Source organism: Amblyomma americanum, chromosome 1 (assembly GCF_052857255.1).
Source record: "Amblyomma americanum isolate KBUSLIRL-KWMA chromosome 1, ASM5285725v1, whole genome shotgun sequence".
Classification (NCBI taxonomy): Eukaryota; Metazoa; Arthropoda; class Arachnida; order Ixodida; family Ixodidae; genus Amblyomma; species Amblyomma americanum.
Window position 1 is genome coordinate 167,960,655 of NC_135497.1, and position 18,154 is coordinate 167,978,808.

The window sequence follows — 18,154 nt, forward strand, 5'->3', positions numbered from 1 at the left end:
CTGCATGTGTTCGGCTCGAGGTCCGGGCTGCGACAGCGGAAGTTTATGCCTAAACCTGCGTTGTATCTGTTTTCTTTCAAATCTGGGACTCCAACCTTCGAATCCTGGCCGTAGACCCCCGCTGCCCCGGCTCGTGCAACAACGCGTTCGTCTGGCGCTAGTCGTGGCTGCGGTGTGAGGTGGTGAGATGCATGTTGGAGGAAAATGAAAACTGATTTTAGAGGAAAGGAAATGACGCAGCAACTTTCTCACCTATCTCAGCAGACACCAGAACCACACTGTAAGGGAGGAATAAAGGAGGGAGTGAAAGAATAAAGGAAGAAAGAGTTTCCATAGTGGAGGTGTCGAGAACGAATCCGACCACCTGGGGATCTTTAAGGTGCACTGACATCGCACAGCACACGGGCCCTTTTGCGTTTCGCCACCATCCAAACGCGGTCGCCGCGGTCGGGTTTGACCTCTGGTACTCCGGCTCAGTAGACGAGTGTTTTAACCACAGAACCACCGCGGCAGGTGCCTCTTGGAGGACGGAGAGTTTCTTCAGGGTAAGCAGTAAGAAAGCCCTGTCTCGATTACATATATCGAGCTACAGTGGTCCGCATGCACTGAAGCTACCAGAATGGAGCATGCTCGTTGCACTTAGGAATATGCATTGCGATACGATACATACGCCTTGTGCGAGTTGCCCCTGTGTTGTTACTGAGTGCAGCAGAAACACAAAGGCACATAAAGCATTGTTGAAATGCATAGTATTACAGGCTTAAACAAAGCCATTTGGCATTTGTACGACACTTGTGGTGTGTTGGAAATAGCAGTGAATCATTGTCATCAATATGAGCTTGCAAAAGCATCCTTTTAGGGGTGTTTGCCTCAACATCTGTCTTGCATAGGTTTCGGATGCTCCATTACAAGCCGGAATGAGTGGCTGTCATCATGGCAGCATGTGCAGCGCTGCACAACCTCTGCTTGGAGGCCCCTACATCAGTGGACGACGAGGATGGCCCCTGCCCGAAAGACAATGACCCGCCTCACCTACCTCCGGGGAAAAGTCGTGCGTGCACATGTTATCAGCCAGCTGTAGAGAAAGCGTCTCCAGCAGCGACTGGTACGGTTGAGCAGGCTATAACGTAGGCAATGAACAAGCCGGCCAAATCTTCGCAGCCAAGGCAGTGTCCAGGCAATGCTTGTGTGTATGTCATGGTTGTTTTGGCTACAGCTAACGAAGTGGCAGCCTTTTTTTTTCCTCCTTCTTCGTGGTGTGTCTGGAAGCCTGCAGTGGCAAAGACGCAAAGGTGCACACCAGCTGCCACATCACTGACAGTGTATTTACCATACATCATAGTTCGCCACACAGCCACATCAGTCTCCTTCTCCACTTGAAACTCGAGCCGAAACAACTTGTCCAGTAAGCCAATAGACTCTTCATTCACCCTCCTATGCCGTTGCCCTTGTGGACCCATCTGGCCCTCCACTGCCGTCATCTTGCAGCCTGCCTGTGCTGTGTGGAGAGCCACCTGTCTTCGCTGTTTGCATGACAAAGCACGTGAATAAATAGTGTAATGTTGAAGCAAAGCAGGCAATGTTTGATCAAATCAGAAAGTACCACTGAAAGTTTATTTAGTGCACACCACTAATTGTTTTACTGCATACTGCACCATTTCACACAGGTGGTCACATGAGCACAGGCATAAGCAAACCATATTGCATGCCATAACATCGACAATAATTCCATACGTCTTGTCAAGTGCAACAGAAATTGTCATGCAGACATGATAAAAAAAGATTGCAAGACTACAAGCTCGACTGGTAATTATCACAGCTTCTGCACAGCTTGTGCAGGCAATAAGCCCACTTTTGCAGTAAGTGCACAAACCTAGTACACAAGCAGAGCAATGTTCAGTAAGCACTACATAATAGATTTTACAAGACTACAAAACCTTTAACATGTATAAAAGCATTGATATAGATGATGTAGCCAAATCTTTGTTATTTATGCAGACGACACGACATTACTATTTTCTGCCCCTTTGCCCAATCAACTAGTTAACCAGGCAAACAGAGCCCTTGTAAGTATTGAAGAATGGTAGGCTTGTGCGAATATTTGTACGATTCGAACATCGAAGCGAATAATGTGGTATTAGATTTGGGCTTCGAATCGAATAGCAGTGTTCGGAAATCTCGAATATTTTCGAAGTGTTTCGAAGTTTGAGTCTTTAGGAACAGTGCCCTTATATAGGGCTATGACAGAGTTGTAATTGTTAAATATACTGAAAGTGGCGATCAGCGACATGTAGAATCGCGCCAATGAGTGCTTGAAGCTAGACTTTTACCCTGTGATCCTTAATCAACCTTGAGGAGCCGTGTGCTTTATAGAATATTAGTCCCTCGTGGTAGCACTGGACTAATGTCATAAGATATAGACTGCAAGTTCAGGAAATGTAACCGAAATTAGTCGTCAGTGCATCTTCTATGCAAACAACATGTGAAGTTCATGGCGGCACCATTGCACTGCGTCACTGCGATCAGGTAGATTGGGCTCCTAGAGCACACTTGCCCTAAATTAGAAAATCGACTCCGAATTGTCATTTCGCAGGGTTCGCGACTATTCCGGAATCACAGAAACTCGTAAATCAGCTCAAATATATGCACAACATTCATAAGCACTCCGTAGAGGATGCGGCAACGCAAAGCGAAGACCACCCAGAAAACTCCCTGGCCGCGGCCATGGATTGGATTGGATTGGCCATATTGGTGATTTTTTCTGGCTGCTTTTTAGACGGTTTGGCGTTGTGGCTATTATTGGGCTATACGCTCCCAGAAAACCTGATTGGTAAACGAAACTTGTTTCAAGGAGTGCTCTATGTTTGCTTTGCTGTTGATGGAGTTTTTTTTAAGCAAAAGCTTCACTATGCTTTGTTTTCAAGAGGGCAGCGTCACTGATCTCCACTAGGTGGCTAAATGCCGCATTCCTGCTTTCTGAAGTGGGCGCAAGTAAGGTGGCTAGAGTACCCTAGCGCAAGTGAAGCCATCGGAAGTTCAGTGGCATGTCCTGGAAGTTCGGCATCTGCAGTGTATTTCAATGTAAAAAGTCTGGTCTTTCGGCCTTCCATTCTCAGTTTTTCGCGTTGTTTTCGTGTAACGTCTACTGTAATATCAAAGGAATAAGCAAGCTCAACACAAGAAATGTGTGCATTGTTTGGGGAACCCTGTAATTTTAGTGAAAATGAAAAAAACAGGCATGCCACTCCGCACCATCTGGCAACACTGCATGGTTGTCGCTGTGGGAACCAACGTTACTAGATTCTTTCCAGTTCTCAAACTGTGGAGCCCGCCTGACGCCTTTCAGTGGTGCGCCGCGTGGAGGCGCGCGCGACGGCGTTTGCCTGGCAAGGCGTCGAACCGGCCGCCCCCGCCGGTGTGGGCTGCGAGCGGCAGTGTGTCCGTTTGGCAACGTTTGCGCTCGTATCCGCAGATGCGTAGTGTTTGTGCACCGTGCTTGCAACCGCATGAATCATGCCGCACTGTTTCGTGCCAGGTTGTAAAAGCGGTTACGATTCTGTGCGATCTGCGGGAGAGAAGAGACATTTTTTCAGACCGCCCCGCGACGCTGAACGCCTTCAACTATGGGAGCGCACAGTACCAAGGCTGGACAAAAAGCTTTCAGGCTCGTGTTCCGTTTGTGATCATCACTTCCAGGATGACGACATTTTGAAGGTCTTCGAGCACAACATTTCCGGTGAAGTGGTCGCGATACCGTGCGACAAATGGGCGCTGAAAGACAACGCCGTGCCTCGCGTGTTCCCGAATTGCCCGAAGTATCTTTCTAAACCGACACGGAAATGTAAAGCACCTTCTCGCAGACTCTCTCCTGCAAAAAGCAAATGCCGAAAAGAACAAGGTGAGCGTACGAGTGCAGCATTCGGAGATAGCTACGACGAAACAGAAAACGGCCTGTCGCTGGATGGTACTGAATTTTTGTTTGACATGCTGGCTCGGTTAGCCAAAGGGGGACAAAAACTTGAAGGTTGGTCTCTTGATGTTGCCGAACAAACGGCTCTATTGTACAAGCTCAGCATAAGAAACAATATTCCCCGTGTGGAAACGTCCGTGGCGCTGTCGGAAAACCTCGATTTGACCGTGTGTGCAAATGGTCGACTCGTGCCACGTAGTGTCTACGCCGGGAAGCAGGGCATTGAGTTGAAGTCATTTGATGACTTGAAGTGTTTGATACAGTATCTGAAAAAGCTGAGGCTGTGCCAGGGATGCCCTGCTAAAAAGTACCCCAAAATCACATCATCAGTGGTGTCAACAAAACAAGGTGAAACGTGGAGGCGCAACACATGCACTATATTGAGCCTTAATGCTACATGTGCTCAATGCCGGACCTTGGACAAGCTTTTTTTGCAACTGATTTGCAACGGCAAAGCAGCAAAAGGACTGCAAGAAAAAGCAGAGGGCCTGCTTGAAGTCGGTGCGACGCAAAGCAATTCGTGCAACCTCAAGGCGAGAAAAACTGAAAGAAGAGCTTGTTTTGATGAAGCGGAAGCTTAGCGCAATCCCGGAGGAGACAATTGACAGCACCCTTGGCGTTCTTCCAGCCAGACAGCAGTTAGCCTTCAAGACAGCTTTCATGGCAGCGTACAGCAAAGTCAAGAAATGGGAGGCGGTATGATGCCGAGTGGCTGATGACGTTTGCTACTGCACATCTCAAGTCCAAAAGCCTACACTTTAATTGCTGACATGCAGCTGTTAGCGCTGCCATCAAAGGCTCGCCTTCGCCAAATAATAAAGGGAATTCCATGCAAATATGGTTTCAACCAAGTTGCACTGAACAGCATCAAAGGCCATTTCTGTGATAAAAGCCATCTAAGACGGCTAGGAGTATTGCTCCTCGGTGAGGTAAAGTTAAAGCAGGGTATCTCCTTCAATAAAACCTCATGCAAGATGGATGGATTCGTGGACTATGGCGACGTTACAGCACCAAACGCAAATCAACTTGCCGACCACGCATTGGTACTGATGCTCGTGCCTCTGTTTGAAGACTGGGTGCAACCAATCGCAAGCTTTGCGACAAAAGGAGCAGCACCCGGAAAAGTTCTTGCAGAACTCGTAATGAGTGCTATCCTGGAACTTCACAAGAACAATGCGTCAGTCCTGGCTGTGATCAGTGACGGGGCTGGTAACAACAAATCTATGTGGACCCAGTTTGGAGTGTCAGGCAAAATGGATGCACCTCACCACTTTATTGAGCATCCATGGGAGCCATCACAAAACATCTACTTCGTATGCGATGTGCCACATATCGTCAAGTGTATCCGAAATCACCTGAGGAAGCACACCTACGCAATGGTAAAGAAAAAAGCATGAGCAAATGTTCATCAGTTTAACAGTTGGATTTTGTTTCTTCCAGGCAGGTGACCTTCGCATCAATTTCCGGCATTATGTGACCCTGTATGAAGCAGAGAAAAATAAGCATGTGCGAGTTGTGCCAATACTGAACGAAGCACATGTTGCCCCTGATAACCTGCGCAAAATGAGCGTCAGACTAGCTACACAGGTAGATCTTGTTTTTGTAAAAGCATGCTGTTTTTATTTTCTGTCCTCATATGTGAAAAATGCAATTCTTTTTTTCTGCAGCTCTTTAGCCGTGGGACGGCTATTGGAATACGCGTGTACAGGGAAGCAAAAGCCGCTGGCTGAGAAGATTCAGAAGGCACTGAGGCCTTCACAAGAATGCTGAACGGCGTATTTGATGCGCTCAACATCAACCTTCCATCTAGGGGAATCAGGGGCCATTCCAAAGAGATAGAGGCAAGCAGCTCAGCTGCACTTCCTGGAGCCTAGGCTTATACTATTACATACGCCTTTGCGTGTCCGCATGGTTTGATTATTCACAATTTTTTTCAGATCATGAAGCAGTTACTGGAAGTCTTGAACGTGACTGAGCGAAATGCAGTTGAGAAGGGCACAAGCCTCTTTGCCTCTCAGCTGACAACGGAGTCCCTACGTGTCACATTGATGTCGACGCTAGATATTATCAATTATCTCTTCGACAAGGGCGCATATTACGTACTCACCGCCAAGCTTAACCAGGACCCGTTGGAGGTAACATGAATTTTTTCACTTCTAGTTTGGACTTTAGAGACATTATGCACTTTTACTCAAATGCTTGTGATTTCTCTTTCAGCGGCATTTTGGCCTCGCTCGTTCATTTGGAGGTGATGAGTCGCACCCTACCGTCATGAACTTCTCGCAGATATTTCGCCTGCTGAGCCTGTACATGCCCATCAAGACAGCACTACGTGGAAGTGTTCAAGGCGAACCGAATGCTGTACTTGTCAGTGTAGAAGAAATATTGAAGACTGCTGCAGAGACTCATCGATCAAACAAAGCTAGCTTGCGCAATGAGATTGAGGCTAGGCTGTTGGAAATGACAACATTTCCATGTGTTACCCCTGACCAAATGAGCGATGAGCACAGCTACTTCAGAGGTTCACCAGATGACAGTGTTGTTTATTACTTATCTGGGTATATTGTACACAAAGTAAGCAAGCGCACAGAGTGCCAGTTGTGCCTGCATGACATTAGCTCAGCAGCTCCTGTCGTCTGTTCCGACGCGTACTTGACCAGGTATCGGAGCTTTAAGGAAGGTAGCCTGAGGCACCCCAGCATCAAGATGCTACACTTCGTGAGGGTTGTAAATGAATCAGTGTCACTTTCTCTTAATGAGGAAGGTCTCTGCGGGGACCTGTTTTGGAAGGTCCTGGACGAGCTGGATGAGTGCTACCTAACGCGGCTGGGTTGTGATCAGCACAAGCCCACGTTCAGGTGCCAAGTGCTATATTTTTCATTGTCACGCGGATGCATTTCTATGCCAGGGATGTCAACCGGCGCCTTCAAACCCGCGAGAAAGTCGCCATCGCCAGCAAAAAAGCTCGTCTATTGTGAAGCAATGCTTAACAGTTTCATTGTGGGTGCGTCCTTTGTGCCTGGCAATAAATGCTTTTCATGCTACTGAGAAAAGGCAAGTTTCTTTGCTTTGCTTATTTTTCATTTTGAGTAGTATATGCATGCAAACAACGGCAGTGAATGAGTTTCGGGGCAGCATCGCTCCTGGTGCTTTCTCCTGTTCATTCCGTCAGTTATAGCCTCGCCCCAATGTTCGAAGAGGTCCCTAATTACTGCAAAAATCTGAGGAGCAGTGCATGACAATTTCAACGCAAAGAATGCCATCTATAATACACAAACCGGCAGCGCAGGGCACCGGGCTAACCGTGGCCGCCGCGCCATCTGGCGACCGGAAACGAAAATGGGCCACACATCGACGGCCGCCGCGGTGGGGAGTTTGACAACTGAAGGGATCTAGTAATGTTGGTGGGAACGTTGAGTGTCAGTTCTGCTGCGCGTGAGCGTGGTTAGTCAGTTCTGTCGCATTAATTCTGCCGATTTTTTTAAACAGGTGCGAGTACGATGAAACCATGGATGAGCTGCCTTCTAAGATATGCCGGAGCGCGATCTGGGGTTTTTTTAGCGTGGACCGAAAGACTCGAAGTGTTGCACGTGCAAGATGAAACTGAAGACGCCGAGCGGCACTACCACAACTCTGATAAATCACTTGAACCATCATCCACAATTCAAGCGGTTTGAAAAGATGCGCAGTGCCCAGAGTGGCAAAAAGGCAAGAGATATGAACAAGCTTGAAGCAAGTGTTCTGGTACCTGGACCTTTCAGGGCATTGCTCAAAAGTAACAGCGCTCGAGCCAGGTTGCTAACAAAGAAAAAGGCATTGTTCCTTGCTACCGGCCTTCATCCATACTCAGTTGTAGAAGAGCTAGGGTTCGTAGCAATAATGCAAGCTGCTGCTCCCGAGTACCAGCTACCGTCCAGGACTACGTTTTCCCGGAGTGTTGTGCCGGAACTATACTCTAAGGAAGTGGAGCGAATAAAAGGAGAACTTCGGCACCATTTTCAGAATGGAGTTCAGTGTTATTTGTTGACAACGGACAGCTGGATGTCAAGGGCAGGAGACAGCTATATTTCATTGACGTGCCACATGCTGAATGCCAACTTCGAACCTCACAATTTCAACCTTTCCTGCAAGCACATGCCTCAAGGCCACACAGCTGAAAACTTGAAAAATACTCTGCCAGAGCTTGCTGCTGAATGGGATCTACCGCAGGACATTCCGGTTTATACTGTAACTGACAATGGGCGGAATTTTGTTTCTGCGGTGACGCGGACACCGTGGCATGGACTTCAATGCTTTGGACATACACTGCAGTTGTGCATCAATGACGCTAAGAAGCAAACGCCCCATTCGAGGTGCTTTGCACCAAGGCACGAACAATAGTCGGACATTACAAGAGGAGTGCTGTTACAAGAACACGCCTCAAGGATGTGCAAGCCAGCATGGGAATAGAGCCCCTGGAGGTCATTCAAGACGTTCCCACACGGTGGAACAGCGAGTATGAGATGCTGGTAAGGCTCCTGAAGCTGCGCCCGGCAATTTCCTTGGACTTGTCGGAACAAGACACGATTGATAATTTGTCGTCAACCGAGTAGCGCCTAATGGCTGCAGTAACATCAGTGTTGAAATGTGTAGAGGAAGCTACTAGGGAGAGCTGCTCAGAGAAGCACCCGACCCTCTCACAAGTTGTGCCACTAATACATTGCATGCAACTCCTGTTGGCATAGAAGCAGCATGGCGGTGGCGAAGATTCCATATTTGCGGGAAACCTGCTCCAGAACATGAAGTCCCGCTTTGTGGATATAAAAATGCAAATCCCATATGCTTTGAGCACAGTGTTAGATCCTCGATTCAAGTCAGTGTGCTACAGTCATGCTAGTGAGGCACAGTGGCTGAAGAGTCAGGTTTGTTCGGCATTGGAGAAAAGTCTTCCACTGAAAGCAGACATGGATTCCCGCATTACTGCGTCTACACCAACTACCGACAGTGATGTGTGGAGCGTTTTTGGAGCTTTGGCCTCGACCAGCACTGTGAGCACTGCATCAAGACGGCCACTGCTAGAGTTAGAGGACTGCCTGCACTCACCGCTGAGGCCTAGAGCAGAAAACCCCTACCTCTGGTGGAGGACCAGTGGCAAGGACACCTTTCCACAGTTGGCAAAGGTTGCTCAATTATACACTGGGATACCAGCAACACAGGTGTCCAGTTAAAGGCTATTTTCAGCATCTGGAAATGTTATCACGAGAAGGAGGGAGCTCCTGCTTCCTGAACATGTGGAGCAGTTGGTGTTTCTGCACAGCAACATGCTGTGAGCATCTCGGCCAGAGAGCATGCAGAAGTGCCAATAAATATTCTAGACTATTCTAGATCCTTGTACTAGTTGTGCTTTTCTTTCATTCAGTTACCTTGTGAATTCTAGAAACTACGACCTCCAGTGTAAATATTTTTTTTACAGCTGTGTTTGCATTCGCAAACCATTCGCTTTGCTTCGAAAATATTCATTTCGATTCGAAAATATTCGAACAGAATGACTATTCGCTTCATATTCGCTTCGAACTTGAAATTCACTATTCGCACATACCTAAAGAATGGTCTAAATGAAAAAAGTTCAATATATATGCTAATAAAACAAAAGCTATTTCCTTTCATCCAAAAAATAGGAACATATTCATCGATGAAGATATCTGCCATATTAATATACAGAAGTTGTAAGCTCATTTAAAATACTTGGTGTCGTCTGCACGGAACAGATGTCATGTGATGCTCAAGTGGATCACGTTATACAGAAGTTGTCATGACTCATTAGCTTGACTAATATAAACAAACATACCTTCCCTGCCAAGCTTAACACTCTGTTACACCAAGCATTGTTCTACTCGCACATAAAATATTGTCACTTTGCCAGGGGAACGACAACCCTAAGTAACATGCATAAAATATATGGAGTGCAGAAAAAAATGCTAAGAAATATTTCCAACGCTCCTTATGACCATCCGTCTCTTCCGCCCTTTCAGAAACATAACATAATGGCCATATATGATATGTACGCTTACTGCTTAGCTTTAGCCTATAAGAAGGAAATTAAAAACAATGTTGATTTCTTGAATGAACTGGCTTCCTTACAGAGAAAAGTTGCACATTATCCTGCCAGCACCGCCACATATATGGAATAAAGTGTTATGTTGCACAATTTATGACAAACAGCTGATATGGTATCACCTTCAAAACTTGAATTTATTAAGAAAACATAGCCTTCATCTCCAGCAAGCAATGAAAGCTGATATCAGATTAGTTTTATTGGTGGCTGAACCTGTTTCCTGATATTTTCTACATATGTTCTAGTAGGAAATGTTTTTGTTCATTTTATTTGCTGTCATTGTGATTCTTCATTCATTTCTCTTCACCTAAAACCTGCATTTTGTAATCTAAAAAGTGGCATTTGTATTGTTGCATTTCCTTATTTTCAGAGTGCAAAAGTGCGACATGGGGGTGTTCAAAGCTTTGAACTTTCACTTTGTCTCACTATTTTGCAGCTAGTGGGAACAAAATGGGTCTTTTTGTTTGTTTATCTTTTTTTTCTTGCATAAATGGTGGCCACTTTTTTTGAAGAACCAAATTTCTGCGCATGTTTCGTGCAAATGTCCTCACTTTTGTTTGTGAATCTCGAACTGACAATCTATGATTATAACGGGTTGTCGAGTGAACTTTTATTTTCTGCACATGGTACACTGTTCTCCTCATGCCTCTTTCTCATTTTATTATTATTGATTGGGGGGGGGGGGGCACGTCAAGCCAAGTGCCAACTTTTTCTCCCTAGCTCCCCCATCACTATGATGGAAAGTAAAAATAAAATATTACTATTACATTACAAATGGCCATTATCACTGCATATGATGAACAGTGCAGCAGTTTCGATGCAAATGGTGCATCATAAAGCGTATCGCACTTAATGCAAGTCGCATTGCTCGCAATGAATGCAGCATTAGCAATGAGTCCTCTTACATATATAGAGACGTGTAAACATCACAGTTACATCAGTTAGGTGGTATGCGTGTAGAGGTTTTTCATGAACAGCAGAACATGGAGCACAGTCATGCCGAGACGTACAAAACATGCAGCTTGTTACAATGCAGGCAATACTGCATGAAAAGTCCCGTAGCAGCAACTCAATCGTTAGGCCATTAACACTTCTGCATCTTGCAGAAGTAAAACAGTACCATCAGAAAAAAGCAGATACAGACTTACTAGATATCATATATCAGCGTCTTGCAAAATTTAAAAAGGCACCATTACAATTATGCAAAAACAACTTGACTGGAGAATATCACATGCCTTCTGCATCACACGCTGACTAGAGAATATCACACACCTTCTGCATCTTGCAGAAGGTAAAGAGGCACCATTGAAAAAATACACAGAGGCCGACTAGATATTGTCAAAGACCTTCTGCTTCTTGCAGAAGGTAAAAAGACACCATAAGAAAAAAACCACGCATTCTGCGTCTTGCAAAAGGCTGTAAAAAAAGTGCCAGCAAACAAGATTTAAAAACAATAAAAAAAACATAAGTTGATGGCGGCTGTAGCTGGTTTTGCAGCTGCACCACCATGAAAGAGATGGACAGTACGAGCTGCTCGTGCAGGCTCGCCGATTCCCTTCTGGCGTCCCGCACTGTTGTTGCAAGGTCTGACATAGTGGCTGTTAGCTGCCTTCTGTCTGCAGCAGCCTGGTTGAGGTGCTGCACATACTAGAAAGTTCAATAGCAAATCTTTGCTCCCAATACATTCAATGCTCATTTCACTTTCATGTTATAGATGACCTACTGAAATATATGAAATATACTGGGCCACATCCCACAACAGACGGCCATAGTGAGGTTAAGCACAGGTTTGGAACGGTGGACGTAGGAACATTATGTTGCATGCAGCTGCTTCTGTTGCACAAGATGTGGTGCATTTTGTCAGCCCATACCTCCAGGAGACATGTCTGAAAATTCGGCATCCTGCCCGTTGTGTGCTTTAGCGATGTCTGCTGTGCATCTTGTCTCCTTAAGCAGCTCGTCCACCTCCTCGTCCTGCTACTTCCTCCACCGCAATGGACGGCCTGGAACTGCCTGCCGATGAGGGTGGTGCAGTGGGCTGCTGCTGGTGGGTGCCTGTCAGAGCGCAAACAGACTGAATGTACACTTGTCATACGACACAGCACGATGTGCAATAAGCAAACCGTTTGCTGCAACGTCTAAGGGGAGCAGCAGTACATAAAAGCAGTTGCAGTCAGTCATATGACAAATGCAGCATTGTTTCAGTGAACTCAAAGTGCACGTCAGCGTTGTCACAGCTCCTGCTGTAAGAGGGAAAAAGCTTGCACAACGTGTCAATATGCCGGATCTGAAGGAAACTTTTTGTGGACATAGTAAAACAACTGTGGCTCTATGGCGCTCCTGCAAATGCTATTTATTAGAAGCACTTTGAAAAGAGGGTAATGTGGAGCCTGCATACTGGCAGGTCAACGCACTGGCAGTGTCAGCACGCTGCCGATGCTGCTGCAGCTCCTCCACCAGCAGTTCAGCAGATGTCTCCCCCGTCTCCTCCAGCCAGGATGTTTCACTGGCGTCGTCTACATGAAATCATTACACAAGACAGAACTGCATAGTAAACAGTTTCAGCAAAATGTGACATGTGTACGACTAAAATGTGTGGTCAGTTGGCACTGTGGCTGAAGGCGAAAAATCACTACCAGAAAAGGAAGGTAAAGAAGCTGAGGCTGCATTTGCAATCTCCAGTTTACGCACTACTACACCTTCCAAAATTAGCAAAACTGCAGATGAGGTCATCAGCAGTGTACACAAGCTGTAAGACATACACATAAAATGGTCTGAAATACAGTTTACCTACCAACTGCAGACTGGCCTCCCTCTGCAGGCTGCTTGTCCCTGGCTCGCTGCCCACTGAAACTCTGACGGGAAGAGAGGTGTGCTGGGCTGCTCCTGCAAGAAGGCACAGTGCTTCACGTTCAAACATGAATGTCTTGAAGTTCATCACAGGGTTGCATTGCTTAGAGCACATGGCACTGAGGTTCGGTCAAGAATCCTTCATCACCACCAAGCTGCAAACTTTGCAACTGTCTGTAACGTCACAGCAGTTGACTAACGATCGTGGTCAAACCTGCTGGAGATGGAAGGAGGGGCTACAACCTGCTCAAAATAAGATCCCGCGACGCCCGTGACGCTCACTGGCCCGATAAGCTGAATGGCTTGGCCACCCACAGCCGGCAGTCTGCCGCCACCGGCGCCACTGCGACAGGACCGTTCACGCGGTCCTCCACAGAACAATGTTGACAGGCTTACCTCTGGCCAGCTTGCAGGCGCGCCAACTCCGCTCGCCGCGGGCAAGCCACTACTGATGGACTGCTGACAGCTCCACGAGCAAAGCCCAGTTGCGGTGACCTCTTCGATGGAGGCAATTACCGGGCAGAGGTAACCCCTATTTTCCTCCCCCGTCCAGTACCTAACAATAATCTCTCTCTCTCTCTACATATATATATATATATATATATATATATATATATATATATATATATATATATATATATATATATATATATATATATATATAAATATATATATATATATATATATATATATATATATATATATATTGTAATTTTACGGCGGCGGCTGACGATAGCTGGTGAGCAGCTGGCTTTGCTTTTTCGCATGTGCCCGATCACCTGTGCCCTCGCACGCTCTGCGTTGCAGTTTTTGTTATCGCAGGAACCCGAAATTGCGAGCTAGGCTGCCTCATTTCGCGCGCCTTGCGAGTTTGGTCCGAAGGCTGCAGTCTAAAAAAATAAATGTTATGAGCATTGATTGTGGTGCGCTGCGTGAAATTCTCGCATATATGAGCGAACTTGTAAGGGCACCAAACTGCTCAATACATTTATTTTGTTGGATCAGCGGTTCTCGCACCAAACTCACAAGGTACGCGAGCTGCAGATGCTTAGCGCGTTATTTCGGGTTCCCCCGATAAGAAAACTGCAACGCGTTGCCTGTGCGTGCGTGGCCGTCTCAGCGAGCAAAACGCAGACAAACGACCCCCTAACGGATGTGCCTATGATTGTGCTGTCTACGCGGCGATCGGGCACAGGCGAAAAAGCGAAGCTGCGCACCAGCTATCGCTAGGCGCCGTGAACGTGCAGACAGCACTATCTCGCACCCGATGACTATCATTTCGCGGCACTGACTCCAGTGCAAGACACGGTTTCCGTCTTTCGTGTTAAGTCTTGTGGGCTCCTGTACATGCCACGAATGGCGCCAATGTTCAGCCGACATGACTGCCAGGCCCTTTGTATTTAAGGCGGCGGCAATCTCCTCCTAAAGCTCCTGCCTGCGAGCCGCCGTGTACTCAGGCGAGAGCTCTGACGAGGCCCGTGCCAAGGGCGGATGCTCTTCGATATTCGGTGAGCAACCGCTCTATCCGTCGCCTCTTTGGTGGTGTTGCCATTTCAAATGATAACAGTATTTCATCTCCCGATTCCCTAGGCGATTTCTCGGTATCGGCCAAGGAAATTTGTTCCTTAGAAAGGGAATAAATATTCGGGAATCTACAACACTGTTCATTCACTTGCACATACGTGCGCTGCATTAGAACAACTAGTAGAGTCATGAAAGAGCAAGGACGAGCGATATGGTTTAAACTGTGCACCTGAAAGTTTCCCTCGCCCTCATTCTTTCCCACGGCCGAATTCGCTCAGTTTTCTTATCGATAGGGAGCGACCACGGACAGCAAACTTACCTCAACAAGTCGTCTTCGTCGAATTTCGTGCCAAGAGCTCCTTTCTAGCTGATTCTTGCGCACCTACAGTCTTCACTGCATTCAATCAGATTTTTCTACGCTTAAGACATCGGCACAACACTTTGATTTTAGTCGACACGAAAAAAAGGAGGAACTTGTCGTGGAATCAGCTGTTTTCTTGCATGTCGCCATGCTCTCGCTTTACCACTACCTGCGCGCCCTGATGGCAACAAAATGTACCCTACAGCCAATTTAATTGCAAAACTGAGAGCGCCTCTCATTTTCCTTCCCGTTTTTAAGTTATCAACACGCTTTTTTTAGCAAGATACAACGTTATTGTTTTAATTCATTGCGACGCTGTTTTTTTTTTTTAAGATGACATGTTCACGCCGCTGTCAGCGCACCTTCGCAGCAACAAAAGTTCATGCAAGTGCGAATTTAATTTCAAAACTGAGAATGCTTATTTTTTTCCATTAGTATTTTTGAGTTCGAAACAGTTTTTTGACAAAATAAAAGATTGCTAATTTTATTCGGGACAGCTTCACAACAAAACGTTACCTAATGGCCCCTTGTACAAATAAATGCTTCCGTGGTGGAGCCTTGCTGGTGTCTGATTGATTAGCTGATCCGTCAGAAGTGCTGTCAAACAGTTTAGAGATTTTGACGTCACGCTTACAAGCTTGCGGTATGTAATATGGCCCCAGAAAACTGTAAAATTGGTTTTAGGGGAAAGCAAATGGCGCAGTATCTGTCTCACACATCGGCGGACGCCTGAACCGAGCCGTAAGGGATGAGATAAAGGAGGTACTAAGAGTAGAAAGGAAGAAAGCGGTGCCGTAGTGCAGGGCTCCCGAATAATTTCGACCACCTGGGGACCTTTAATGTGCACTGACATCACACAGCACACGGGCGGATTTGCGTTTCGCCTACACCAAAACACGGCCGTCGCGGTCTGGTTCGAACCAGTGTACTCCGAATATGGAACAGCTGTTTTTCTTTTTCTGGCTGTCATGTTCACGATGAATGACTTTGTGGATGAATTGATAAGGCTGAATCCCTCAAGTTGGGCAGCAGCTCACGCCACCTAGCCAACGCTTATCCGCTGTCAGCGCATACCCGCACGGGAGCAGAAGTGACTGAATAGCAAACTTAAATGCAAAACTGAGGGTACTGCTTGTTTTGCGGGGCGTTGCTGAGTTTTAAATACAGTTTCTAAACAAAATAAAGCATCACTCATTTTATACACTGCGTCTATACTGCAAAACGTTAGCCTAAGGTCCCTTGTCGTGCAAATAAATGCTAACGGCGCGGAGCCACCGCAGAGTTGCTGCTATTTGGCTGATTCCACTGTCAGAATCTAGTGTTGTCTTTTTACCGCGACAGTGTCAAGGAGCTCGTTTCGCAGAAAAGCAGCTGTCGTCGGCGGCGTTGGCCGTGAGCGGAAAATGACTCATCTCAGTGGACACCTGAACCGCGTGGTACGGGTGCCAGCGAGAATTGTGAGACAGGGGTCATTTCCTTTCCTTAAAACCCCTTTTCATTTCATTTTCTTTCCCTTACAGCCCCGTTCGGGCATCCACCGAAATATGTGAGACAGGCGTCATTTCATTAAATTGCCCAACGGGGAACGCGTCGCGCCGAACGGCCAAAGGCGATCCGTGCACTCCTTGGGAACGCTGCAACATGCTTTCGCGTCTCACTCTTAAAGACGAAGCTTAAGTGTCCTCCAAATTTTTGACGTGAAGCTCTCAAAACTTAGTTATATTGAGAGCGCTCCGTAATTCGGCCCCTGTCATGTTAGAAGTCGAGATGGCAATTCTCCTTGTTTGTATTCTTTAATTGTTGCCGCGCAAAATTATCACCACCATAGCGCTAACGACCCTCGAATATTTAAAACGCTTAGCGTCTTCCGGTTTACGGAGCACGATTGTTGGTAGTGCAGAGCACGAAGCGCAGAAGGACGTACGACACATTAGAGACTAGCAGCGCACGCATACAAGGCGTTTCGTAGTTCGCATGTGTATTCTTCTCTTATGTGTGCTCAATGCGTTCTTGTGCCTTACTGATCTCATGCAACCCTAGCAATCCCACCAAGGAACCTTTGTTAATAGTTGCAGACTTCCTGCATTAGAAAGGAGATTGTTCAGGGTAGTGGGTGAGTCACACGAGGTTCCATAGCGCAAAAGCTGGGACACGACAGAACACGAGCGCATTAAAGACATCCCCTTGATATTCTATTTAGCTTATGAGTTAACTTTATGGGGCTTTAACGTCCCGAAGCGACTCAGGCTATGAGGGATGCCATAATAAAGGCTTCAGGAAATTTCGACCACCTCGGGTTCTTTAACGTGCACTCACATCGCACAGTACACGGGCCTCTAGAATTCGACCGCCACGGGCGGTATCGAACCCGCCTCTTTCGGGTCTGCAGCCGAGCGGAATAAACCACTGTGCAACGGCGGCGGCTTGCCCATGACATTCAGAGACACTTGTTTCTGGACAAATCCTGTATTTCTTCGAAAAACAGTGCTCGAGTAATTATCAGCAACAAATCGAAGAAAAAATCCGCATCAGTAAAATTATGTAACGAAATCAAGCGAAAATTGGAGAAATTCTGATAACGTTTACATGACTAGACAGTAAATATGAAATGGTCTATCATCCGGAAGCACATGCAACGTCGAATGATTGCGCCCGACGCCACGTCCACGAGGCCTACCATGGGTGCTGGTCTTCACGCATCCGCATATATGTTATTGAGCAGCAGGTGGCCGGTCATCTTCAGCTTCAAGTACATAATACCGCCAGAGGGTCGGCTAGGCGCAGAAGCCGCCCTGAGCTCGAACGCCAGCGCTTGCCTCATCTTCTGAAGACGATGAAGCGCGGCCCATCAGTGGCGTTCGAGCTCCTTCGCCTGTGCGGCTTCCTGCAGCCAACCCGAAAGCGCCTCCGACGCCATGCTAGCCGTCGAATACGCCGGCCGTATACCACAGGACACGCGGCACGACGAAACCCAGCTTGGAAGAGAACCAGCTTGGAAGAGACCCAGCTTGGAAGAGAACCAGGCGGAGGTCGACGAGGTGTTCCGCTTCTTCGGAGGCCTGGAGGCGACCACGGGCACCAGATTCTTCGACAGCGGTGTCTCTCGCAAGACGGCGGACTCGAGCAGCAGCGTGTCCGGCAGCCAGAAGCACGAGGCGGCTACCTTCGATGCGTTGGCGGTGCGGACGGCGCGGACGCAGGCGACGACCACGGCGTGCGAGGCGGCGGCTGGGGCTATGACCGACCCGCTTGCCACGTTGACCAGCGCGGCCATTGTCAGGTGCAGTCACCTCGCGCCGATGGAGAATGGCGAGGAGGTTGGTCTGCGCAAGACAGAAACGGCGTTTAGACGACT

The 18,154-nt window shown here is 47.2% G+C and overlaps 2 protein-coding genes and 2 pseudogenes across 2 annotated transcripts in view; 2 read left to right on the plus strand and 2 right to left on the minus strand.

Annotated features, from left to right (window-relative positions):
• Positions 1–1,443: 1,443 nt before the first annotated feature.
• Positions 1,444–5,376, plus strand: LOC144114152 (uncharacterized; annotated as a pseudogene).
• On the minus strand, positions 1,593–17,648 carry LOC144114737 (uncharacterized). The gene is made up of 5 exons (XM_077648668.1): positions 17,616–17,648; positions 14,758–14,801; positions 12,859–12,950; positions 12,479–12,580; positions 1,593–12,119 (listed from the first exon to the last, which is right to left on the minus strand). The coding sequence occupies exons 1-5, from the start codon at positions 17,646–17,648 to the stop codon at positions 12,013–12,015; spliced, it is 378 nt and encodes a 125-aa protein (XP_077504794.1). The 3' UTR covers positions 1,593–12,012.
• On the plus strand, positions 6,179–11,197 carry LOC144114736 (uncharacterized; annotated as a pseudogene).
• The window catches only part of LOC144114157 (uncharacterized), a 39,978-nt gene continuing 38,965 nt past the window's right edge, over positions 17,142–18,154 (minus strand). The window contains exon 5 of the mRNA XM_077647711.1: positions 17,142–18,122. Coding sequence (XP_077503837.1) covers positions 17,648–18,073 — 426 coding nt within the window. The 5' untranslated portion in view covers positions 18,074–18,122 and the 3' untranslated portion in view covers positions 17,142–17,647. The remainder of the gene's footprint in view (positions 18,123–18,154) is intronic.